At 44.6% G+C, this 27,063-nt stretch overlaps 1 protein-coding gene across 9 annotated transcripts; it reads left to right on the forward strand.

The window, feature by feature from the left end:
* Positions 1 to 1,859: 1,859 nt before the first annotated feature.
* LOC139575396 (leucine-rich repeat-containing protein 28-like) lies at positions 1,860 to 26,787 on the forward strand. Of its 9 annotated transcripts, none has more exons than XR_011674941.1 (12): positions 1,860 to 1,988; positions 2,929 to 3,067; positions 3,221 to 3,314; positions 3,502 to 3,542; positions 6,251 to 6,288; positions 9,931 to 10,068; positions 10,258 to 10,464; positions 15,056 to 15,158; positions 15,631 to 15,809; positions 22,347 to 22,506; positions 22,779 to 23,147; positions 23,337 to 26,787. XR_011674941.1 is itself a non-coding variant. In XM_071400315.1 (11 exons), the coding sequence occupies exons 2-11, from the start codon at positions 2,994 to 2,996 to the stop codon at positions 22,846 to 22,848; spliced, it is 1,104 nt and encodes a 367-aa protein (XP_071256416.1). In that variant the 5' UTR covers positions 1,860 to 1,988; positions 2,929 to 2,993; the 3' UTR covers positions 22,849 to 26,787. The 9 variants fall into 9 exon arrangements, 5 of the variants coding, with proteins under 5 accessions (XP_071256416.1, XP_071256420.1, XP_071256421.1 ...); XR_011674942.1 differs by having other exon boundaries at positions 9,937 to 10,068; XR_011674940.1 differs by having other exon boundaries at positions 2,929 to 3,050; positions 3,204 to 3,314; positions 22,779 to 24,704; positions 24,784 to 26,787.
* Positions 26,788 to 27,063: the final 276 nt, after the last annotated feature.

The raw sequence follows: 27,063 nt of genomic DNA on the forward strand, positions 1-27,063 counted from the left end.
TGCTACTGCCATATCTTCCCCCTATTACTAGATCAAATAATGAGCTGCTACTGCCACATCTACCCCCCACTACTAGATCAAATAATGGGCTTTATGGTAGAGTGGCTAGACGGAAGCCACTCCTCAGTAAAAGGCACATGGCTTTCATCAAGCTGCCCACTCAAGTAAAAGCTTAAAACGGTAACCAGTGCCTGCAGCCTGGTTCAGGTTACCTACCCTTTGCCTTGATGACAGCTTTGCACACTCTGGGCATTCTCTCAACCAGCTTCACCTGTAATGCATTTCCAACAGTCTTGAAGGCGTTCCCACATATGCTGAGCACTTGTTGGCTGCTTCTCCTTCGCTCTGCGGTCCGACTCATCCCAAACCATCTCAATTGGTTGAGGTCGGGGGATTATGGAGGCCAAGTCATCTGATGCAGCACTCCATCACTCTCCTTGGTAAAATAGCCCTTTCACAGCCTGGAGGTGTGTTAGGTCATTGTCCTGTTGAAAAACAAATGATAGTCTCACTACGCCACCCCATCTGGTTTGGGCTTAGTGGGACTATCATATCACTAAGCCCAAACCAGATAGGATGGCCTATCGCTGCAGAATGCTGTTGTAGCCATGCTGGTTGTGTGTGCCTTGAATTCTAAATAAATCAGACGGTGTCACCAGCAAAGCATCCCCACACCATCACACCTCCTCCTCCATGCTTTACGGTGGGAAACACACATGCGTAGATCATCCGTTCACCTACTCTGCGTCTCACAAAGACACGGCTGTTGGAACCAAAAATCTCCAATTTGGGCTCCAGACCAAAGGACAAATTTCCACAGGTCTAATGTCCATTGCTCGTGTTTCTTGGCCCAAGCAAGGGTCTTCTTAATGGTGTCCTTTTAGTTGTGGTTTCTTTGCAGCAATTTGACCATGAAGGCCTGATTCACGCAGTCTCCTCTCAACAGTTGATGTTGAGATGTGTCTGTTACTTGAATCAGTGAAGCATTTATTTGGGCTGCAATTTATGAGGCTGGTAACTCTAATGAACTTATCCTCTGCAGCAGAGGTAACTCTGGGTCTTCCTTTCCTGTAGCGGTCCTCATGAGAGACAGTTTCATCTTAGCGCTTGATGGTTTTTGCAACTGCACTTTCAAAGTTCTTGAAATGTTCTGTATTGACTGACCTTCATGTCTTAAAAGTAATGATGGACTGTTGTTTCTCTTTGCTTATTTGAGCTGTTCTTGCCATAATGGACTTGGTCTTTTACCAAATAGGGCTATCTTCTGTATACCACCCCTACCTTGTCACAACACAACTGATTGGTTCAAACACATTAAGAAGGAAAGAAATTCCAAAAATAACTTAAGGCACAGCTGTTAATTGAAATGCATTCCAGGTGACTACCTTATGAAGCTTGTTGAGAGAATGCCCAAGAGTGTGCAAAGCTGTCATCCAGGCAAAGGTTGGCTATTTGAAGAAAAGAAAATATAAAATACTTTTTGATTTGTCTCAAACTTTTTTTACTACATGATTCCATATATGTTATTTCATAGTTTTGATGTTTTAACTATTATTCTACAATTTTGAAATAGTAAGAAAAACCCTTGAATTGAAAAGGTGTTTTAAAACTTTTGACCAGTAGTGTATATTGTAAGCAAAAGGATGTTCCCCGATGCTGGAAGGGGGCCCGAGTGGAAATAGTTTGGGAGCCCCTGCTGTACCTGATATGCATAACTCAGTATGCTACTGTATACATGTTCTGAGACGATCCAGACATCGTCTCAGAGATACTGATGTGTGGTGCATTTGGTTCTGGAGGAAGAGCGCCCTCGTGTCGCTAAAGCTAGAATCGTTACTGTGCCTCAAAAACTACAACAACCGGCAAACAAGTCACATCCGGGCGCCAGTCAATGACGTCGGCGTTGACTTTTTGACGTCTGTTGATAAAATATCAAGATGTGCCCACAGGGACGTGATGAGGCTTTACATTGTTTCTGCAAGGATAAGGTAAAGGAAGTAGCTAAGCTAACAGTTTCACATGAATAAGCAGTTCACTTGGAGATGTGCTCTCAAAGAAGCTAGCTGCTGTTTTGAAACGTTTGATAATGTTGGTTTTAATTGGCCGTACAGCGCTAGCTAGCTACTTACATAAGTTAACTGTTTGTTTTGCACATTGCCAAGGAAGACACAAGTGCTCGCAACTAACGTTCGCTTGCTCTGCATGTCATATAGCAACGTTAACGTTACTGTTATGCTAACGTTAGCTCGCAAGTTACAGTACAGTAGCACCGAAGATACTGCTGGTAGAACTAACGTTCGCTTGCTCTGCATGTCATATAGCAACGTTAACGTTACTGTTATGCTAACGTTAGCTCGCAAGTTACAGTACAGTAGCACCGAAGATACTGCTGGTAGAACTAACGTTCGCTTGCTCTGCATGTCATATAGCAACGTTAACGTTACTGTTATGCTAACGTTAGCTCGCAAGTTACAGTACAGTAGCACCGAAGATACTGCTGGTAGAACTAACGTTCGCTTGCTCTGCATGTCATATAGCAACGTTAACGTTACTGTTATGCTAACGTTAGCTCGCAAGTTACAGTACAGTAGCACCGAAGATACTGCTGGTAGAACTAACGTTCGCTTGCTCTGCATGTCATATAGCAACGTTAACGTTACTGTTATGCTAACGTTAGCTCGCAAGTTACAGTACAGTAGGACCGAAGATACTGCTGGTAGAACTAACGTTACTAGCTAGCTAGATAGCATCTTTCCTACGGTATGTATTGTACATTCAACCAAGCTGTATGTCTGATTTATGAATAAAACATTGTTTTACTGTATCTAACTATTGCACATGTAGGTGTTATATTTTGCCAATGCATCACGGTCCCAGTCTGATTATGGGAACATCTCTGTTGTGTTCCTGTTAATTCTCCTCTCTAAGGTGTCGCCGTGGTTTAGATAGAAGACCAGGAAAGGTACAGGAAGTGACGGTGCTTCTTTGTTGCCATGGCGTCTGAGCTGCAGGAGGCGATCTGCATGGCCAAGCAGGAGCGTCACAAGAACCTGTTCCTCAACTACAGGTGTGTGATTTATTAAGACATGTTACTATGTGTTAAGTTATATGTTCTTTATTCAACCTGTTCCTCAACTACAGGTGTGTGATTTATTAAGACATGTTACTCTGCGCTAAGTTAAATGTTCTGGCCTTTATTCAACCTGTTCCTCAACTACAGGAACCTGAACAACTTTCCTGTCGATCTGCTGAAGGATGAAGGACTACAGTTCCTACAGAGGCTTTATATGAAGAGGAACTCTCTCACCACGCTGGTACGGACTGGTGGGGTCTCTGGTCCAGGCTGTTACGTAACACCTTGGACCAGAGATAGTTTAGATCCAGTATTTATGTGTGGTAACTCTCGTTCTGTAGCCTGGCTCTTAGTGATGTAGTCAGTCTTCTATAATCGGTTGCATTATGGTCTGTGTTCTAAAAACATGCTTTCTCTCCTTTCTGCAGCCGGATAATCTAGCACAGAAACTCCCCAATTTAATAGAGCTGTAAGTATAGAAGCTCCCCTACTTAATAGAGCTGTAAGTATAGAAGCTCCCCTACTTAATAGAGCTGTAAGTATAGAAGCTCCCCAACTTAATAGAGCTGTAAGTATAGAAGCTCCCCTACTTAATAGAGCTGTAAGTATAGAAGCTCCCCTACTTAATAGAGCTGTAAGTATAGAAGCTCCCCTACTTAATAGAGCTGTAAGTATAGAAGCTCCCCTACTTAATAGAGCTGTAAGTATATAAGCTCCCCTACTTAATAGAGCTGTAAGTATAGAAGCTCCCCTACTTAATAGAGCAGTAAGTATAGAAGCTCCCCTACTTAATAGAGCTGTAAGTATAGAAGCTCCCCTACTTAATAGAGCTGTAAGTATAGAAGCTCCCCAACTTAATAGAGCTGTAAGTATAGAAGCTCCCCTACTTAATAGAGCTGTAAGTATAGAAGCTCCCCTACTTAATAGAGCTGTAAGTATAGAAGCTCCCCTACTTAATAGAGCTGTAAGTATAGAAGCTCCCCTACTTAATAGAGCTGTAAGTATAGAAGCTCCCCTACTTAATAGAGCTGTAAGTATAGAAGCTCCCCTACTTAATAGAGCTGTAAGTATAGAAGCTCCCCAACTTAATAGAGCTGTAAGTATAGAAGCTCCCCTACTTAATAGAGCTGTAAGTATAGAAGCTCTCCTACTTAATAGAGCTGTAAGTATAGAAGCTCTCCTACTTAATAGAGCTGTAAGTATAGAAGCTCCCCTACTTAATAGAGCTGTAAGTATAGAAGCTCCCCTACTTAATAGAGCTGTAAGTATAGAAGCTCCCTAACTTAATAGAGCTGTAAGTATAGAAACTCCCTAACTTAATAGAACTGTAAGTATAGAAGCGCCCCAACTTAATAGAGCTGTAAGTATAGAAGCTCCCCAACTTAATAGAGCTGTAAGTATAGAAGCTCCCCAACTTAATAGAGCTGTAAGTATAGAAGCTCCCCATCTTAATAGAGCTGTAAGTATAGAAACTCCCCAACGTAATAGACCTGTAAGTATAGAAGCTCCCCTACTTAATAGAGCTGTAAGTATAGAAGCTCTCCTACTTAATAGAGCTGTAAGTATAGAAGCTCTCCTACTTAATAGAGCTGTAAGTATAGAAGCTCCCTTACTTAATAGAGCTGTAAGTATAGAAGCTCCCCTACTTAATAGAGCTGTAAGTATAGAAGCTCCCCTACTTAATAGAGCTGTAAGTATAGAAGCTCCCCTACTTAATAGAGCTGTAAGTATAGAAGCTCCCCTACTTAATAGAGCTGTAAGTATAGAAGCTCCCCTACTTAATAGAGCTGTAAGTATAGAAGCTCCCCTACTTAATAGAGCTGTAAGTATAGAAGCTCCCCTACTTAATAGAGCTGTAAGTATAGAAGCTCCCCTACTTAATAGAGCTGTAAGTATAGAAACTCCCCTACTTAATAGAGCTGTAAGTATAGAAACTCCCCAACTTAATAGAGCTGTAAGTATAGAAGCTCCCCTACTTAATAGAGCTGTAAGTATAGAAGCTCCCCTACTTAATAGAGCTGTAAGTATAGAAGCTCCCCTACTTAATAGAGCTGTAAGTATAGAAGCTCCCCAACTTAATAGAGCTGTAAGTATAGAAACTCCCCTACTTAATAGAGCTGTAAGTATAGAAGCTCCCCTACTTAATAGAGCTGTAAGTATAGAAGCTCCCCTACTTAATAGAGCTGTAAGTATAGAAGCTCCCCTACTTAATAGAGCTGTAAGTATAGAAGCTCCCCTACTTAATAGAGCTGTAAGTATAGAAGCTCCCCTACTTAATAGAGCTGTAAGTATAGAAGCTCCCCAACTTAATAGAGCTGTAAGTATAGAAGCTCCCCAACTTAATAGAGCTGTAAGTATAGAAGCGCCCCAACTTAATAGAGCTGTAAGTATAGAAGCGCCCCAACTTAATAGAGCTGTAAGTATAGAAGCTCCCCAACTTAATAGAGCTGTAAGTATAGAAGCTCCCCAACTTAATAGAGCTGTAAGTATAGAAGCTCCCCTACGTAATAGAGCTGTAAGTATAGAAGCTCCCCTACGTAATAGAGCTGTAAGTATAGAAGCTCCCCTACTTAATAGAGCTGTAAGTATAGAAGCTCCCCTACTTAATAGAGCTGTAAGTATAGAAGCTCCCCTACTTAATAGAGCTGTAAGTATAGAAGCTCCCCTACTTAATAGAGCTGTAAGTATAGAAGCTCCCCTACTTAATAGAGCTGTAAGTATAGAAGCTCCCCAACTTAATAGAGCTGTAAGTATAGAAGCTCCCCTACTTAATAGAGCTGTAAGTATAGAAACTCCCCAACTTAATAGAGCTGTAAGTATAGAAGCTCCCCTACTTAATAGAACTGTAAGTATAGAAGCTCCCCTACTTAATAGAGCTGTAAGTATAGAAGCTCCCCAACTTAATAGAGCTGTAAGTATAGAAGCTCCCCTACTTAATAGAACTGTAAGTATAGAAAAGCATTAGAAAAGCATATTTTCTTACTGTAGGAAAGACATCGGGGCATGAATACATAGGAACTGTTGGACAGCAGTTTTAATGCGTCCACTAGATGGCACTACAGTCACATTATATTTTGGGAAAGTAATCAACCGTTGTGGTCTTTCACATGTTTGGTACTTTTGACTTGTTGACGCTTGTCAATCTTTTAAAGTGTCATTGGTCTTTGTCTCTTCAAGGTATCTGCATTCCAACAACATAACCTGTGTTCCTGAAGGTGATGAATGATCTTCAGTCATTTAGAAGAGGCTGATACTACACTGCTCAAAAAAATAAAGGGAACACTAAAATAACACATCCTAGATCTGAATGAATGAAATATTCTTATTAAATACTTTTTTCTTTACATAGTTGAATGTGCTGACAACAAAATCACACAAAAATTATCAATGGAAATCAAATTTATCAACCCATGGAGGTCTGGATTTGGAGTCACACTCAAAATTTAAAGTGGAAAACCACACTACAGGCTGATCCAACTTTGATGTAATGTCCTTAAAACAAGTAAAAATGAGGCTCAGTAGTGTGTGTGGCCTCCACATGCCTGTATGACCTCCCTACAACGCCTGGGCATGCTCCTGATGAGGTGGCGGATGGTCTCCTGAGGGATCTCCTCCCAGACCTGGACTAAAGCATCCGCCAACTCCTGGACAGTCTGTGGTGCAACGTGGCGTTGGTGGATGGAGCGAGACATGATGTCCCAGATGTGCTCAATTGGATTCAGGTCTGGGGAACGGGCGGGCCAGTCCATAGCATCAATGCCTTCCTCTTGCAGGAACTGTTGACACACTCCAGCCACATGAGGTCTAGCATTGTCTTGCATTAGGAGGAACCCAGTGCCAACCGCACCAGCATATGGTCTCACAAGGGGTCTGAGGATCTCATCTCGGTACCTAATGGCAGTCAGGCTACCTCTGGCGAGCACATGGAGGGCTGTGCGGCCCCGCAAAGAAATGCCACCCCACACCATGACTGACCCACCGCCAAACCGGTCATGCTGGAGGATGTTGCAGGCAGCAGAACGTTCTCCACGGCGTCTCCAGACTCTGTCACGTCTGTCACGTGCTCAGTGTGAACCTGCTTTCATCTGTGAAGAGCACAGGGCGCCAGTGGCGAATTTGCCAATCTTGGTGTTCTCTGGCAAATGCCAAACGTCCTGCACGGTGTTGGGCTGTAAGCACAACCCCCACCTGTGGACGTCGGGCCCTCATAACACCCTCATGGAGTCTGTTTCTGACCGTTTGAGCAGACACATGCACATTTGTGGCCTGCTGGGGGTCATTTTGCAGGGCTCTGGCAGTGCTCCTCCTTGCACAAAGGCGGAGGTAGCGGTCCTGCTGCTGGGTTGTTGCCCTCCTACGGCCTCTTCCACGTCTCCTGATGTACTGGCCTGTCTCCTGGTAGCGCCTCCATGCTCTGGACACTACGCTGACAGACACAGCAAACCTTCTTGCCACAGCTCGCATTGATGTGCCATCCTGGATGAGCTGCACTACCTGAGCCACTTGTGTGGGTTGTAGACTCCGTCTCATGCTACCACTAGAGTGAAAGCACCGCCAGCATTCAAAAGTGACCAAAACATCAGCCAGGAAGCATAGGAACTGAGAAGTGGTCTGTGGTCACCACCTGCAGAACCACTCCTTTATTGGGGGTGTCTTGCTAATTGCCTATAACTTCCACCTGTTGTCTATTCCATTTGAACAACAGCATGTGAAATTTATTGTCAATCAGTGTTGCTTCCTAAGTGGACAGTTTGATTTCACAGAAGTGTGATTGACTTGGAGTTACATTGTGTTGTTTAAGTGTTCCCTTAATTTTTTTGAGCAGTGTATTATACTGAGTTACTTACATTCAACACCTTGGCAGTACTACACAAAGTACTACACAGAGCCATGACTACATGGAACTCTATTCCACATCAAGTAACTGATGCAGCAGTAGAATCATGTAAAAAAAAAAATACACCTTAGTCCCCGCTGTTCAATGTGAAGCAACACAAACATAGGCACACACACACACACACAAACACACACTATAACATACGCACTATACACACACATACACACTGATTTTGTTTTGTAGATATGTGCTAGTAGAGTAGTGGTCCAAGGGAACACTTAATGTGCTGTGAAATTTAATGTTTAAAAATGATAAACTGCCTTAATTTTGCTGGACCAAGTAGCTGCTGCCTTTGCAGGAACTAATGGGGATCCATAATAAACCCAAGGAAGAGTAGCTGCTGCCTTGGCAGGAACTAATGGGGATCCTTAATAAACCCCAGGAAGAGTAGCTGCTGCCTTGGCAGGAACTAATGGGGATCCATAATAAACCCAAGGAAGAGTAGCTGCTGCCTTGGCAGGAACTAATGGGGATCCATAATAAACCCCAGGAAGAGTAGCTGCTGCCTTGGCAGGAACTAATTGAGATCCATAATAAACCCCAGGAAGAGTAGCTGCTGCCTTGACAGGAACTAATGGGGATCCATAATTAACCCCAGGAAGAGTAGCTGCTGCCTTGGCAGGAACTAATGGGTATCCATAATAAACCCAAGGAAGAGTAGCTGCTGCCTTGGCAGGAACTAATGGGGATCCTTAATAAACCCCAGGAAGAGTAGTTGCTGCCTTGGCAGGAACTAATGGGGATCCATAATAAACCCCAGGAAGAGTAGCTGCTGCCTTGGCAGGAACTAATGGGGATCCATAATAAACCCCAGGAAGAGTAGCTGCTGCCTTGGCAGGAACTAATGGGGATCCATAATAAACCCAAGGAAGAGTAGCTGCTGCCTTGGCAGGAACTAATGGGGATCCATAATAAACCCCAGGAAGAGTAGCTGCTGCCTTGGCAGGAACTAATTGAGATCCATAATAAACCCCAGGAAGAGTAGCTGCTGCCTTGGCAGGAACTAATGGGGATCCATAATAAACCCCAGGAAGAGTAGCTGCTGCCTTGACAGGAACTAATGGGGATCCATAACAAACCCCAGGAAGAGTAGCTGCTGCCTTGACAGGAACTAATGGGGATCCATAATAAACCCCCAGGAAGAGTAGCTGCTGCTTTGGCAGGAACTAATGGGGATCCATAATAAACCCCAGGAAGAGTAGCTGCTGCCTTGGCAGGAACTAATGGGGATCCATAATTAACCCCAGGAAGAGTAGCTGCTGCCTTGGCAGGAACTAATGGGGATCTATAATAAACCCCAGGAAGAGTAGCTGCTGCCTTGGCAGGAACTAATGGGGATCCATAATAAACCCCAGGAAGAGTAGCTGCTGCCTTGGCAGGAACTAATGGGGATCCATAATAAACCCCAGGAAGAGTAGCTGCTGCCTTGGCAGGAACTAATGGGGATCCATAATAAACCCCAGGAAGAGTAGCTGCTACCTTGGAAGGAACTAACACAGTAAACAAACAGTTGTATTAAAGCCAAATATCTGACTATAATGTTTTCTGAGTAGCTGATAACCGGTTACCATTGAGGAGGTTCTAACTTAAAGGTGATGTTTATTGTTTGATCTATAATAAACCCCAGGAAGAGTAGCTGCTGCCTTGGCAGGAACTAATGGGGATCCATAATAAACCCCAGGAAGAGTAGCTGCTGCCTTGGAAGGAACTAACACAGTAAACAAACAGTTGTATTAAAGCCAAATATCTGACTATAATGTTTTCTGAGTAGCTGATAACCGGTTACCATTGAGGAGGTTCTAACTTAAAGGTGATGTTTACACTACCATACTATAAGATGTCTGTCCTGTCTTCAGCGATAGGTAACCTGTCCTGTCCTCAGCAATAGGTAACCTGTCCTGTCCTCAGCGATAGGTAACCTGTCCTGTCCTCAGCTATAGGTAACCTTTCCTGTCCTCAGCTATAGGTAACCTGTCCAGGCTGCAGTCTTTAGACCTGAGTGACAATGCTCTGCAGGTCATCTGCCCAGAGATCGGCAGGCTGAGGTCCCTACGACACCTGAGACTGGCCAACAACCAGCTGAATTACCTGCCTCCAGGTAAGACTGACCAACAACCAGCTGAAATCTCTGTGTCTCTCTCTGTGTCTCTCTCTGTGTCTCTCTCTGTCTCTCTCTGTCTCTCTCTCCCTGTCTCGCTCTCTGTCTCTGTGTCTCTCTCTGTCCCTGTGTCCTATCTGAGATTGGAGGCCTGTGTGACCTCTTGTTTTTCTCTTCTCTCTCACACAGAGATTGGAGCCCTGTGTGACCTAGAGACCCTGGATGTCAGTAGAAATGTGTTGGTGTGTCTCCCAGAGCGGCTGCACCAGTGTCTGTCTCTCCAGTGTCTCACTGCTGACACGAACAACCTGACCAGCTTCCCCAGACAGCTCTGCCAGCTCCACAGCCTCAACGAGCTCAGTATGGCTGCTAACCAACTCACCTCTCTACCCCTAGGTTAGTATGGGGTCAGAGGTCACCACAGCCTCAACCAGCTCAGTATGGCTGCTAACCAACTCACCTCTCTACCCCTAGGTTAGTATGGGGTCAGAGGTCACCACAGCCTCAACGAGCTCAGTATGGCTGCTAACCAACTCACCTCTCTACCCCTAGGTTAGTATGGGGTCAGAGGTCACCACAGCCTCAACCAGCTCAGTATGGCTGCTAACCAACTCACCTCTCTACCCCTAGGTTAGTATGGGGTCAGAGGTCACCACAGCCTCAACCAGCTCAGTATGGCTGCTAACCAACTCACCTCTCTACCCCTAGGTTAGTATGGGGTCAGAGGTCACCACAGCCTCAACCAGCTCAGTATGGCTGCTAACCAACTCACCTCTCTACCCCTAGGTTAGTATGGGGTCAGAGGTCACCACAGCCTCAACCAGCTCAGTATGGCTGCTAACCAACTCACCTCTCTACCCCTAGGTTAGTATGGGGTCAGAGGTCACCACAGCCTCAACCAGCTCAGTATGGCTGCTAACCAACTCACCTCTCTACCCCTAGGTTAGTATGGGGTCAGAGGTCACCACAGCCTCAACCAGCTCAGTATGGCTGTTAACCAACACACCTCTCTACCCCTAGGTTAGTATGGGGTCAGAGGTCACCACAGCCTCAACCAGCTCAGTATGGCTGCTAACCAACTCACCTCTCTACCCCTAGGTTAGTATGGGGTCAGAGGTCACCACAGCCTCAACCAGCTCAGTATGGCTGCTAACCAACTCACCTCTCTACCCCTAGGTTAGTATGGGGTCAGAGGTCACCACAGCCTCAACCAGCTCAGTATGGCTGCTAACCAACTCACCTCTCTATCCCTAGGTTAGTATGGGGTCAGAGGTCACCACAGCCTCAACCAGCTCAGTATGGCTGCTAACCAACTCACCTCTCTACCCCTAGGTTAGTATGGGGTCAGAGGTCACCACAGCCTCAACCAGCTCAGTATGGCTGCTAACCAACTCACCTCTCTACCCCTAGGTTAGTATGGGGTCAGAGGTCACCACAGCCTCAACCAGCTCAGTATGGCTGTTAACCAACTCACCTCTCTACCCCTAGGTTAGTATGGGGTCAGAGGTCACCACAGCCTCAACCAGCTCAGTATGGCTGCTAACCAACTCACCTCTCTACCCCTAGGTTAGTATGGGGTCAGAGGTCACCACAGCCTCAACCAGCTCAGTATGGCTGCTAACCAACTCACCTCTCTACCCCTAGGTTAGTATGGGGTCAGAGGTCACCACAGCCTCAACCAGCTCAGTATGGCTGTTAACCAACACACCTCTCTACCCCTAGGTTAGTATGGGGTCAGAGGTCACCACAGCCTCAACCAGCTCAGTATGGCTGCTAACCAACTCACCTCTCTACCCCTAGGTTAGTATGGGGTCAGAGGTCACCACAGCCTCAACCAGCTCAGTATGGCTGCTAACCAACCCACCTCTCTACCCCTAGGTTAGTATGGGGTCAGAGGTCACCACAGCCTCAACCAGCTCAGTATGGCTGCTAACCAACTCACCTCTCTACCCCTAGGTTAGTATGGGGTCAGAGGTCACCACAGCCTCAACCAGCTCAGTATGGCTGCTAACCAACCCACCTCTCTACCCCTAGGTTAGTATGGGGTCAGAGGTCACCACAGCCTCAACCAGCTCAGTATGGCTGCTAACCAACTCACCTCTCTACCCCTAGGTTAGTATGGGGTCAGAGGTCACCACAGCCTCAACCAGCTCAGTATGGCTGCTAACCAACCCACCTCTCTACCCCTAGGTTAGTATGGGGTCAGAGGTCACCACAGCCTCAACCAGCTCAGTATGGCTGCTAACCAACCCACCTCTCTACCCCTAGGTTAGTATGGGGCCAGAGGTCACCACAGCCTCAACCAGCTCAGTATGGCTGTTAACCAACACACCTCTCTACCTGTGTCACCTCATCAGAATCCTGTTGGACCCTATATGATTCTCACATTCCTATTGGATGTTGTATCGCCTCTATCAGAATCCTATTGAATGTTGTATCGCCTCTATCAGAATCCTATTGGCTGTTGTATCACCTCTATCAGAATCCTATTGGACCCTATATGATTCCCACATTCCTATTGGATGTTGTATCGCCTCTATCAGAATCCTATTGGATGTTGTATCGCCTCTATCAGAATCCTATTGGATGTTGTATCACCTCTATCAGAATCCTAGGGGCAGCCAGCCAGGGAGGGAGGCTGTGTGTTTTACTGGGCCAGTGCTAGATCAGGTGTAGGGCAGCTCTCCCATGGCCCTACCATGTGCCACTGTAGTAGTTAGACCAGTCAGGGATTACAGAGGCCTCCATTGACTGTTGATAGATGTGCCTGTCTGATGATGGTAGATGTGCCTGTCTGATGATGGTAGATGTGCCTGTCTGATAATGGTAGATGTGCCTGTCTGATAATGGAAGATGTGCCTGTCTGATAATGATAGATGTGCCTGTCTGATAATGGTAGATGTGCCTGTCTGATAGATGTGCCTGTCTGATGATGGTAGATGTGCCTGTCTGATAATGGTAGATGTGCCTGTCTGATAATGGTAGATGTGCCTGTCTGATAATGGTAGATGTGCCTGTCTGATAATGGTAGATGTGCCTGTCTGATAATGGTAGATGTGCCTGTCTGATAATGGTAGATGTGCCTGTCTGATAATGGTAGATGTGCCTGTCTGATAATGGTAGATGTGCCTGTCTGATAGATGTGCCTGTCTGATAATGGTAGATGTCCCTGTCTGATAGATGTGCCTGTCTGATAATGGTAGATGTCCCTGTCTGATAATGGAAGATGTGCCTGTCTGATAATGGAAGATGTGCCTGTCTGATAATGATAGATGTGCCTGTCTGATGATGGTAGATGTGCCTGTCTGATAATGGTAGATGTGCCTGTCTGATAATGATAGATGTGCCTGTCTGATGATGGTAGATGTGCCTGTCTGATAATGGTAGATGTGCCTGTCTGATAATGGTAGATGTGCCTGTCTGATAATGATAGATGTTCCTGTCTGATAATGGTAGATGTGCCTGTCTGATAATGATAGATGTGCCTGTCTGATAATGATAGATGTGCCTGTCTGATAATGGTAGATGTGCCTGTCTGATAGATGTGCCTGTCTGATGATGGTAGATGTGCCTGTCTGATAAAGGTAGATGTGCCTGTCTGATAATGGTAGATGTGCCTGTCTGATAATGGTAGATGTGCCTGTCTGATAATGGTAGATGTGCCTGTCTGATAATGGTAGATGTGCCTGTCTGATAATGGTAGATGTGACTGTCTGATAATGGTAGATGTGCCTGTCTGGTAATGGTAGATGTGCCTGTCTGGTAATGGTAGATGTGCCTGTCTGATAATGGTAGATGTGCCTGTCTGATAGATGTGCCTGTCTGATAATGGTAGATGTCCCTGTCTGATAATGGTAGATGTGCCTGTCTGATAATGGAAGATGTGCCTGTCTGATAATGATAGATGTGCCTGTCTGATAATGATAGATGTGCCTGTCTGATAATGGTAGATGTGCCTGTCTGATAATGGTAGATGTGCCTGTCTGATAATGATAGATGTTCCTGTCTGATAATGGTAGATGTGCCTGTCTGATAATGATAGATGTGCCTGTCTGATAATGGTAGATGTGCCTGTCTGATAATGGTAGATGTGCCTGTCTGATAATGGTAGATGTGCCTGTCTGATAATGGTAGATGTGCCTGTCTGATAGATGTGCCTGTCTGATAATGGTAGATGTCCCTGTCTAATGATGGTAGATGTGCCTGTCTGATAATGATAGATGTGCCTTTCTGATAGATGTGCTTGTCTGATGATGATAGATGTGACTGTCTGATAATGGTAGATGTGCCTGTCTGATTGATGTGCCTGTCTGATGATGGTAGATGTGACTGTCTGATAATGGTAGATGTGACTGTCTTATAATGGTAGATGTGCCTGTCTGATAATGGTAGATGTGCCTGTCTGATAATGGTAGATGTGCCTGTCTGATAATGGTAGATGTGCCTGTCTGATAATGGTAGATGTGCCTGTCTGATAATGGTAGATGTGCCTGTCTGATGATGGTAGATGTGCCTGTCTGATAATGATAGATGTGCCTGTCTGATAGATGTGCTTGTCTGATGATGATAGATGTGACTGTCTGATAATGGTAGATGTGCCTGTCTGATAGATGTGCCTGTCTGATGATGGTAGATGTGACTGTCTGATAATGGTAGATGTGCCTGTCTGATAATGGTAGATGTGCCTGTCTGATAATGGTAGATGTGCCTGTCTGTTAATGGTAGATGTGCCTGTCTGATAATGGTAGATGTGACTGTCTGATAATGGTAGATGTGCCTGTCTGATAATGGTAGATGTGCCTGTCTGATAATGGTAGATGTGCCTGTCTGATAATGGTAGATGTGCCTGTCTGATAATGGTAGATGTGCCTGTCTGATATTGGTAGATGTGCCTGTCTGATAATGGTAGATGTGCCTGTCTGATAATGGTAGATGTGACTGTCTGATAATGGTAGATGTGACTGTCTGATAATATTGTGTGTTTCAGATTTGGGTCGTTCCAGAGAGCTGCAGTTTGTGTTTGTTGACAACAACGTCCACCTCAAAGGCCTTCCTTCATACCTGTACAACAAGGTGATTGGCTGCAGCGGGTAAGGACAGCCCCTAACCCTTATATCTGTACAAGGTGATTGGCTGCAGCGGGTAAGGACAGCCCCTAACCCTTATATCTGTACAAGGTGATTGGCTGCAGCAGGTAAGGACAGCCCCTAACCCTTATATCTGTACAAGGTGATTGGCTGCAGCGGGTAAGGACAGCCCCTAACCCTTTCTTTAGCTTTGTGGATGAGTATCATTTCTTCAGCATTTCATTGCTTACTGACCTATTTCTTAATTGGATAAATCTGTCTATTAATGTATTATAGCCTCAGACATTGACGCCTGTCTGTCTGTCTGTCTGTCTAACCTGTCTGTCTGTCTGTCTGTCTGTTTCTCTCTCTCTGTTTCTCTCTCTCTGTTTCTCTCTCTCTGTCTCTCTCCAGGTGTGGTCTGTCTAACCTGTCTGTCTTCTTCTCTGTCTCTCCATGTGTGGTCTGTCTAACCTGTCCGTCTGTTTCTCTCCAGGTGTGGTCTGTCAGGGCAGGTGTCTGACCGGGCGCCTCTGTCTCTGTCTCTGGGAGATGTGTCTGTCCCACTGCCTGCTGAGGTGAAAGCTATAGGCTCAGAGACGGAGCGAGTGGGCCCCTTGGAGGAGCTCGCCATAAGGGCCCTGCACAGCATGTACCGGCGACAGCCACTCAGGGGTGAGGAGACACACGGATACAGCTACACACACAGATCCTCTTGGGTCTTCTGTAGTGTTCTGAAGTGTCCTGTAATTCATCACACCATAGAGACATGAAGTGTCCTGTAATTCATCACACCATAGAGACATGAAGTGTCCTTTAATTCATCACACCATAGAGACATGAAGTGTCCTTTAATTCATCACACCATAGAGACATGAAGTGTCCTTTAATTCATCACACCATAGAGACATGAAGTGTCCTTTAATTCATCACACCATAGAGACATGAAGTGTCCTTTAATTCATCACACCATAGAGACATGAAGTGTCCTGTAATTCATCACCCCATAGAGACATGAAGTGTCCTGTAATTCATCAACCCCATAGAGACATGAAGTGTCCTGTAATTCATCACACCATAGAGACATGAAGTGTCCTTTAATTCATCACCCCATAGAGACGTGAAGTGCCCTTTAATTCATCACCCCATAGAGACATGAATTGTCCTTTAATTCATCACCCCATAGAGACATGAAGTGTCCTTTTAATTCATCACCCCATAGAGACATGAAGTGTCCTTTTAATTCATCACCCCATAGAGACATGAAGTGTCCTTTAATTCATCACCCCGTAGAGACATGAAGTGTCCTGTAATTCATCACATCATAGAGACATGAAGTGTCCTATAATTCATCACCCCATAGAGACATGAAGTGTCCTTTAATTCATCACCCCATAGAGACATGAAGTGTCCTTTAATTCATCACCCCATAGAGACATGAAGTGTCCTTTAATTCATCACCCCATAGAGACATGAAGTGTCCTTTAATTCATCACACCATAGAGACATGAAGTGTCCTTTAATTCATCACACCATAGAGACATGAAGTGTCCTGTAATTCATCACACCATAGAGACATGACGTGTCCTTTAATTCATCACCCCATAGAGACATGAAGTGTCCTGTAATTCATCACACCTTAGAGACATGAAGTGTCCTGTAATTCATCACACCATAGAGACATGAAGTGTCCTGTAATTCATCACACCATAGAGACATGAAGTGTCCTGTAATTCATCACACCATAGAGACATGAAGTGTCCTGTAATTCATCACCCCATAGAGACATGACGTGTCCTTTAAATCATCACCCCATAGAGACATGAAGTGTCCTGTAATTCATCACCCCATAGAGACATGAAGTGTCCTTTATTTTATCACCCCATAGAGACATGAAGTGTCCTTTAATTCATCACACCATAGAGACATGAAGTGTCCTTTAATTCATCACACCATAGAGACATGAAGTGTCCTTTAATTCATCACACCATAGAGACATGAAGTGTCCTTTAATTCATCACACCATAGAGACATGAAGTGTCCTTTAATTCATCACACCATAGAGACATGAAGTGTCCTGTAATTCATCACCCCATAGAGACATGAAGTGTCCTGTAATTCATCAACCCCATAGAGACATGAAGTGTCCTGTAATTCATCACACCATAGAGACATGAAGTGTCCTTTAATTCATCACACCATAGAGACATGAAGTGTCCTGTAATTCATCACCCCATAGAGACATGAAGTGTCCTGTAATTCATCACACCATAGAGACATGAAGTGTCCTTTAATTCATCACACCATAGAGACATGAAGTGTCCTGTAATTCATCACCCCATAGAGACATGAAGTGTCCTGTAATTCATCACCCCATAGAGACATGAAGTGTCCTGTAATTCATCACCCCATAGAGACATGAAGTGTCCTTTAAATCATCACCCCATAGAGACATGAAGTGTCCTGTAATTCATCACATCATAGAGACATGACGTGTCCTGTAATTCATCACCCCATAGAGACATGACGTGTCCTGTAATTCATCACACCATAGAGACATGACGTGTCCTGTAATTCATCACCCCATAGAGACATGACGTGTCCTGTAATTCATCACACCATAGAGACATGAAGTGTCCTGTAATTCATCACCCCATAGAGACATGAAGTGTCCTTTAATTCATCACACCATAGAGACATGAAGTGTCCTTTAATTCATCACCCCATAGAGACATGAAGTGTCCTGTAATTCATCACCCCATAGAGACATGAAGTGTCCTGTAATTCATCACCCCATAGAGACATGAAGTGTCCTGTAATTCATCACCCCATAGAGACATGAAGTGTCCTGTAATTCATCACCCCATAGAGACATGAAGTGTCCTTTAATTCATCACCCCATAGAGACGTGAAGTGCCCTTTAATTCATCACCCCATAGAGACATGAATTGTCCTTTAATTCATCACCCCATAGAGACATGAAGTGTCCTTTTAATTCATCACCCCATAGAGACATGAAGTGTCCTTTTAATTCATCACCCCATAGAGACATGAAGTGTCCTTTAATTCATCACCCCGTAGAGACATGAAGTGTCCTGTAATTCATCACATCATAGAGACATGAAGTGTCCTATAATTCATCACCCCATAGAGACATGAAGTGTCCTTTAATTCATCACCCCATAGAGACATGAAGTGTCCTTTAATTCATCACCCCATAGAGACATGAAGTGTCCTTTAATTCATCACCCCATAGAGACATGAAGTGTCCTTTAATTCATCACACCATAGAGACATGAAGTGTCCTTTAATTCATCACACCATAGAGACATGAAGTGTCCTGTAATTCATCACACCATAGAGACATGACGTGTCCTTTAATTCATCACCCCATAGAGACATGAAGTGTCCTGTAATTCATCACACCTTAGAGACATGAAGTGTCCTGTAATTCATCACACCATAGAGACATGAAGTGTCCTGTAATTCATCACACCATAGAGACATGAAGTGTCCTGTAATTCATCACACCATAGAGACATGAAGTGTCCTGTAATTCATCACCCCATAGAGACATGACGTGTCCTTTAAATCATCACCCCATAGAGACATGAAGTGTCCTGTAATTCATCACCCCATAGAGACATGAAGTGTCCTTTATTTTATCACCCCATAGAGACATGAAGTGTCCTTTAATTCATCACACCATAGAGACATGAAGTGTCCTTTAATTCATCACACCATAGAGACATGAAGTGTCCTTTAATTCATCACACCATAGAGACATGAAGTGTCCTTTAATTCATCACACCATAGAGACATGAAGTGTCCTTTAATTCATCACACCATAGAGACATGAAGTGTCCTGTAATTCATCACCCCATAGAGACATGAAGTGTCCTGTAATTCATCAACCCCATAGAGACATGAAGTGTCCTGTAATTCATCACACCATAGAGACATGAAGTGTCCTTTAATTCATCACACCATAGAGACATGAAGTGTCCTGTAATTCATCACCCCATAGAGACATGAAGTGTCCTGTAATTCATCACACCATAGAGACATGAAGTGTCCTTTAATTCATCACACCATAGAGACATGAAGTGTCCTGTAATTCATCACCCCATAGAGACATGAAGTGTCCTGTAATTCATCACCCCATAGAGACATGAAGTGTCCTGTAATTCATCACCCCATAGAGACATGAAGTGTCCTTTAAATCATCACCCCATAGAGACATGAAGTGTCCTGTAATTCATCACATCATAGAGACATGACGTGTCCTGTAATTCATCACCCCATAGAGACATGACGTGTCCTGTAATTCATCACACCATAGAGACATGACGTGTCCTGTAATTCATCACCCCATAGAGACATGACGTGTCCTGTAATTCATCACACCATAGAGACATGAAGTGTCCTGTAATTCATCACCCCATAGAGACATGAAGTGTCCTTTAATTCATCACACCATAGAGACATGAAGTGTCCTTTAATTCATCACCCCATAGAGACATGAAGTGTCCTGTAATTCATCACCCCATAGAGACATGAAGTGTCCTGTAATTCATCACCCCATAGAGACATGAAGTGTCCTGTAATTCATCACCCCATAGAGACATGAAGTGTCCTGTAATTCATCACCCCATAGAGACATGAAGTGTCCTTTAATTCATCACCCCATAGAGACATGAAGTGTCCTTTAATTCATCACACCATAGAGACATGAAGTGTCCTGTAATTCATCACCCCATAGAGACATGAAGTGTCCTTTAATTCATCACCCCATAGAGACATGAAGTGTCCTTTAATTCATCACACCATAGAGACATGAAGTGTCCTTTAATTCATCACCCCATAGAGACATGAAGTGTCCTGTAATTCATCACACCATAGAGACATGAAGTGTCCTGTAATTCATCACCCCATAGAGACATGAAGTGTCCTTTAATTCATCACCCCATAGTGACATGAAGTGTCCTGTAATTCATCACACCATAGTGACATGAAGTGTCCTTTAATTCATCACCCCATAGAGACATGAAGTGTCCTGTAATTCATCACCCCATAGAGACATGAAGTGTCCTGTAATTCATCACCCCATAGAGACATGAAGTGTCCTTTAATTCATCACCCCATAGAGACATGAAGTGTCCTGTAATTCATCACCCCATAGAGATGCTGTACAGATGGGAGAATAATAATAGGGGTCTTAGCACCGAGCCTGGTGGAACGCCTAATTCAGCTACGGAACATTTGAGGCATTCTATAATATAGAATGTGAAGACATTGAAGTGATATTCAGCTCTGGGATAATATAGAATGTGAAGACATTGAAGTGATCATCAGCTCTGGGATAATATAGAATATGGAGACATTGAAGTGATCATCAGCTCTGGGATAATATAGAATGTGAAGACATTGAAGTGATCATCAGCTCTGGGATAATATAGAATATGGAGACATTGAAGTGATCATCAGCTCTGGGATAATATAGAATATGGAGACATTGAAGTGATCATCAGCTCTGGGATAATATAGAATATGGAGACATTGAAGTGATCATCAGCTCTGGGATAATATAGAATGTGAAGACATTGAAGTGATCATACATTACACGCTGAAATGATACATTACCCACTGAAATGATACATTACCCACTGAAATGATACATTACACACTGAAATGATACACATCACACACTGAAATGATACATTACCCACTGAAATGATACATTACCCACTGAAATGATACATTACCCACTGAAATGATACATTACCCACTGAAATGATACATTACACACTGAAATGATACATTACACACTGAAATGATACATTACACACTGAAATGATACATTACACACTGAAATGATACATTACACGCTGAAATGATACATTACCCGCTGAAATGATACATTACCCACTGAAATGATACACATCACACACTGAAATGATACATTACCCACTGAAATGATACATTACCCACTGAAATGATACATTACCCACTGAAATGATACATTACACACTGAAATGATACATTACACACTGAAATGATACATTACACTCTGAAATGATACATTACACTCTGAAATGATACATTACTCTCTGAAATGATACATTACTCTCTGAAATGATACATTACACTCTGAAATGATACATTACACGCTGAAATGATACATTACACGCTGAAATGATACATTACACGCTGAAATGATACATTACACGCTGAAATGATACATTACACGCTGAAATGATACATTACACGCTGAAATGATACATTACACGCTGAAATGATACATTACCCGCTGAAATGATACATTACCCGCTGAAATGATACATTACACGCTGAAATGATACATTACACGCTGAAATGATACATTACACGCTGAAATGATACATTACACTCTGAAATGATACATTACACACTGAAATGATACATTACACACTGAAATGATACATTACTCTCTGAAATGATACATTACACTCTGAAATGATACATTACCCACTGAAATGATACATTACCCACTGAAATGATACATTACACTCTGAACTGATACATTACACTCTGAACTGATACATTACACTCTGAACTGATACATTACACTCTGAAATGATACATTACACTCTGAAATGATACATTACACTCTGAAATGATACATTACACTCTGAAATGATACATTACACTCTGAAATGATACATCACACTCTGAAACGATACTCACATCGGATACAGAGAGCGTGATCACACGGTCATCCGGAACAGCTTGTGCTCTCATGCATGATTCAGTGTTGCCTCAAAGCGAGCAAAGAAGTAATAATGATGTGACCTTTAAACTCCCTCTATCCCAGGTGGTTAAAGAGAATGGTGTGACCCCTGGTCATAATGATGTGACCTTTACAACTCCCTCTCTATCCCAGGTGGTTAAAGAGAATGGTGTGACCCCTGGTCATAATGATGTGACCTTTACAACTCCCTCTCTATCCCAGGTGGTTAAAGAGAATGGTGTGACCCCTGGTCATAATGATGTGACCTTTACAACTCCCTCTCTATCCCAAGTGGTTAAAGAGAACCTTAATGGAGAAATAGAGGAATATCAGTCAATATATTCCTCTTCATTCCTCTCTCTCTCTCTCTCTCCATTCCTCTCTCTCTTCATTCCTCTCTCTCTCTCTTCATTCCTCTCTCTCTCTCCCTGTCGGTCTCTCAGAGCGGAGTCTGCTGCCGCCCTTCCTGTTACCCAGAAGCCTTCTGGAACTGCTCCAATGCCCCCTGGGACATTGTCACCGCTGCAGTCAGCCCATGTTTACCATCATCTACCCCAAACTGTTCCCCCTCAGAGAGACCGCCCTGGCTGGGGTACACCGCAGGTAGCTAACCCTGACCCCTAACCACCCCTGACCCCTAACCACCCCTGACCCCTAACCACCCCTGACCCCCAACCACCCCTGACCCCCAACCACCCCTAACCCCTAACCACCCCTGACCCCTAACCACCCCTGACCCCTAACCACCCCTGACCCCCAACCACCCCTAACCCCTAACCACGCCTGACCCCTAAACTTGAAGGTCTCATAGGACGTGCATCTTTCGCACTACTTTATTCCAGTCCCTCTAATAGTCTCTCTGTCTCTGTCTCCAGAACCACAGTGAGTTTCGTTGCCTACTGCTGTTCCAGTCAGTGTGTTCAGACATTTGATCTGCAGCAATGACATCATGGTGCCTCCACCTCTGTCATCATCTCCACCTCTGGTCTCCTGGATGAATGAATGAAGGATGACAGAAGATGGATGAAGGACTGTGGGAGTCCTCCAGTCCTGAACCTCTCAGGAGGACATGCATAGCCTCTGGACTGGTGGACATGAAGTCCTGAACATCTCAGGGGGACATGCATAGCCTCTGGACTGGTGGACATGAAGTCCTGAACATCTCAGGGGGACATGCATAGCCTCTGGACTGGTGGACATGAAGTCCTGAACATCTCAGGGGGACATGCATAGCCTCTGGACTGGTGGACATGAAGTCCTGAACATCTCAGGGGGACATGCATAGCCTCTGGACTGGTGGACATGAAGTCCTGAACATCTCAGGGGGACATGCATAGCCTCTGGACTGGTGGACATGAAGTCCTGAACATCTCAGGGGGACATGCATAGCCTCTGGACTGGTGGACATGAAGTCCTGAACATCTCAGGACCAGCCAGTGACCAGTCCAGCAGTCTGTAATGGACATGAATGGTCCAATTGAATGAGGGACAATATTGGTATTAATAATCCACATCATATCATCTACTTATGTCCAACCACTAACATCTCTTAATACAACATCATTCTACCAATGGTTTGTTTCTGCTTTCAGTTTGTTCCAGCAACAACTCAGACCGTGTCGGTATGTTACTGGTGTGAACTAGCTGCTCACCAGCCAACCGTTCACCTGACAGACACAATAACATGAAGTGCCCAGTGTTTCTGTCTTTGTAGAGGAGAATCTATTCTGATCATTTCTATGGATTTTTACTGGATGACAAAAAGTGTTTGAAGAATGTCACTTAGGCCGTATTGCATGATAATAGTTATTAACCTGTTCTAAATATGTATTACTGGTAGGTGTATGGTCCCCCACTCCAGCCCTGAGGACTTAGAGAAGATAATAGTTATAAACCTGGTAGGTGTATGGTCCCCACTCCAGCCCTGAGGACTTAGAGAAGATAATAGTTATTAACCTGGTAGGTGTATGGTCCCCCACTCCAGCCCTGAGGACTTAGAGAAGATAATAGTTATAAACCTGGTAGGTGTATGGTCCCCCACTCCAGCCCTGAGGACTTAGAGAAGATAGTAGTTATTAACCTGGTAGGTGTATGGTCCCCACTCCAGCCCTGAGGACTTAGAGAAGATAATAGTTATTAACCTGGTAGGTGTATGGTCCCCCACTCCAGCCCTGAGGACTTAGAGAAGATAATAGTTATAAACCTGGTAGGTGTATGGTCCCCCACTCCAGCCCTGAGGACTTAGAGAAGATAATAGTTATAAACCTGGTAGGTGTATGGTCCCCACTCCAGCCCTGAGGACTTAGAGAAGATAGTAGTTATTAACCTGGTAGGTGTATGGTCCCCACTCCAGCCCTGAGGACTTAGAGAAGATAATAGTTATTAACCTGGTAGGTGTATGGTCCCCCACTCCAGCCCTGAGGACTTAGAGAAGATAATAGTTATAAACCTGGTAGGTGTATGGTCCCCCACTCCAGCCCTGAGGACTTAGAGAAGATAGTAGTTATAAACCTGGTAGGTGTATGTCCCCCCCCCCACTCCAGCCCTGAGGACTTTAAGATGAGTTATAACCCTGTTCTAAATACGTATTACTGGTAGGTGTATGGTCCCCCACTCCAGCCCTGAGGACTTAGAGAAGATAATAGTTATAAACCTGGTAGGTGTATGTCCCCCCCCCACTCCAGCCCTGAGGACTTTAAGATGAGTTATAACCCTGTTCTAAATACGTATTACTGGTAGGTGTATGGTCCCCCACTCCAGCCCTGAGGACTTAGAGAAGATAATAGTTATAAACCTGGTAGGTGTATGTCCCCCCCCCACTCCAGCCCTGAGGACTTTAAGATGAGTTATAACCCTGTTCTAAATACGTATTACTGGTAGGTGTATGGTCCCCCACTCCAGCCCTGAGGACTTAGAGAAGATAATAGTTATAAACCTGGTAGGTGTATGGTCCCCCCCCACTCCAGCCCTGAGGACTTAGAGAAGATAATAGTTATTAACCTGGTAGGTGTATGGTCCCCACTCCAGCCCTGAGGACTTTGAGAAGATAGTAGTTATAAACCTGGTAGGTGTACGGTCCCCCACTCCAGCCCTGAGGACTTTGAGAAGATAATAGTCACATTAGTTATTGAGAGTTTCTTTTCCTGAAGACACATCAGTCTCTCAGACGTCTCACAAGTTTTGAAACTTTAGAAAATTGTTCTTTGAGGGTAAACTGTTTTTTTTGTTTGCAAAAAAGGTTAACTTCTGAAAAGGCCTGGTAACCTGAATGTTTTTGAAGGATTTAAAACTAACTTTGTTTCCATTCAGTTTGAATGTGATTCAAAGCAACGCTGTGGTTCATTAGCTGAAAACCAAAGGAACTGAAGCTCAGCTCATAACAGAAGTGTTTCGGCCCTACAGGACCAGACTTGCCTATCCTGGCTGTAGGTCCATGCAGCAGACTCTCTGTCCTGGCTAGAGGGACTGAGAGACTGGGATAGGGGGCAGCAGAACTCTCTGTCCTGGCTAGAGGGACTGAGAGACTGGGATAGGGGGCAGCAGAACTCTCTGTCCTGGGTAGATGGACTGAGAGACTGGGATAGGGGGCAGCAGACTCTGTCCTGGCTAGACTGACTGAGAGACTGGGATAGGGGGCAGCAGACTCTGTCCTGGCTAGACTGACTGAGAGACTGGGATAGGGGGCAGCAGACTCTGTCCTGGCTAGACTGACTGAGAGACTGGGATAGGGGGCAGCAGACTCTGTCCTGGCTAGACTGACTGAGAGACTGGGATAGGGGGCAGCAGACTCTGTCCTGGCTAGACTGACTGAGAGACTGGGATAGGGGGCAGCAGTACTCTATCTCCATGGCTGTGTCTGAAGTTGAGACTCCGCCAGAGTTCTGTCGAGTGTTGAGACTCCGCCAGGGTTCTGCCGAGTGTTGATACTCCGCCAGGGTTCTGTCGAGTGTTGATACTCCGCCAGGGTTCTGTCGAGTGTTGAGACTCCGCCTGGGTTCTGTCGAGTGTTGAGACTCCGCCTGGGTTCTGCCGAGTGTTGAGACTCCACCAGGGTTCTGCCGAGTGTTGAGACTCCGCCAGGGTTCTGCCGAGTGTTGAGACTCCGCCTGGGTTCTGTCGAGTGTTGAGACTCCGCCTGGGTTCTGTCGAGTGTTGAGACTCCGCCTGGGTTCTGTCGAGTGTTGAGACTCCGCCTGGGTTCTGCCGAGTGTTGAGACTCCGCCTGGGTTCTGCCGAGTGTTGAGACTCCGCCAGGGTTCTGCCGAGTGTTGAGACTCCGCCAGGGTTCTGCCGAGTGTTGAGACTCCGCCAGGGTTCTGCCGAGTGTTGAGACTCCGCCAGGGTTCTGCCGAGTGTTGAGACTCCGCCAGGGTTCTGTCGAGTGTTGAGACTCCGCCAGGGTTCTGTTGAGACTCCGCCAGGGTTCTGTCGAGTGTTGAGACTCCGCCAGGGTTCTGTTGAGACTCCGCCAGGGTTCTGTCGAGTGTTGAGACTCCGCCATGAATGTCTGAATCTCACAACTCACGAGGAATGGTGAACAAAATGATCATTTACCTGATCCCAAATTTTCCCCATGGACCCTGGTCTAAAGTAGTGCACTGTGTAGGGAATAGGATGCATCTTGAGACACAGCCAGTATGTGACATTGGATTCTAAAACCAGCAGCAAGATGTCTAAATGAGGATTGTGTCTATTGCCACTTTATTCATTTGGCTCACTAATGTTTATTACATTGTTAGATAGTTAATATTATTATAACATGTGTAATGTGGCATTATAACATTGTTATAACTGTGAATATGATTACTATGTTGTATAATTTGAAATCAATTACTTTTATTTTAATGTCTGACATTTTGGCAATAAACAATGTTTAAGTTGATAGTTAAGTAGTAGGTCACTGCAGAATCCTCAGATTGCAAATGGAAGGTTCCAGTTCAGAGGTCACATCTCTCTGACAGACGGGTGCATTCAGTGCCTCTAGGGAAGGGCGTAATCTGTTTCTACACCAGGGTTGAAGGGCGTAATCTGTTTCTACACCAGGGTTGAAGGGCGTAATCTGTTTCTACACCAGGGTTGAAGGGCGTAATCTGTTTCTACACCAGGGTTGAAGGGCGTAATCTGTTTCTACACCAGGGTTGAAGGGCGTAATCTGTTTCT

The sequence above is a fragment of the Salvelinus alpinus genome, chromosome 5, assembly GCF_045679555.1.
Source record: "Salvelinus alpinus chromosome 5, SLU_Salpinus.1, whole genome shotgun sequence".
Taxonomy (NCBI): Eukaryota; Metazoa; Chordata; class Actinopteri; order Salmoniformes; family Salmonidae; genus Salvelinus; species Salvelinus alpinus.

What these genes read in the sequence shown, in the direction of transcription:
- LOC139575396 (XM_071400315.1), top strand. Translation starts at nt 2,994, where the DNA reads ATGGCGTCTGAGCTGCAGGAGGCGATCTGCATGGCCAAGCAGGAGCGT. An exon ending in CATAACCTGTGTTCCTGAAG is followed by an intron (nt 6,289 to 9,930) that starts GTGATGAATGAT and finishes TCCTGTCCTCAG; the next exon opens with CTATAGGTAACCTGTCCAGG. An exon ending in CCGGCGACAGCCACTCAGGG is followed by an intron (nt 15,810 to 22,346) that starts GTGAGGAGACAC and finishes TCGGTCTCTCAG; the next exon opens with AGCGGAGTCTGCTGCCGCCC.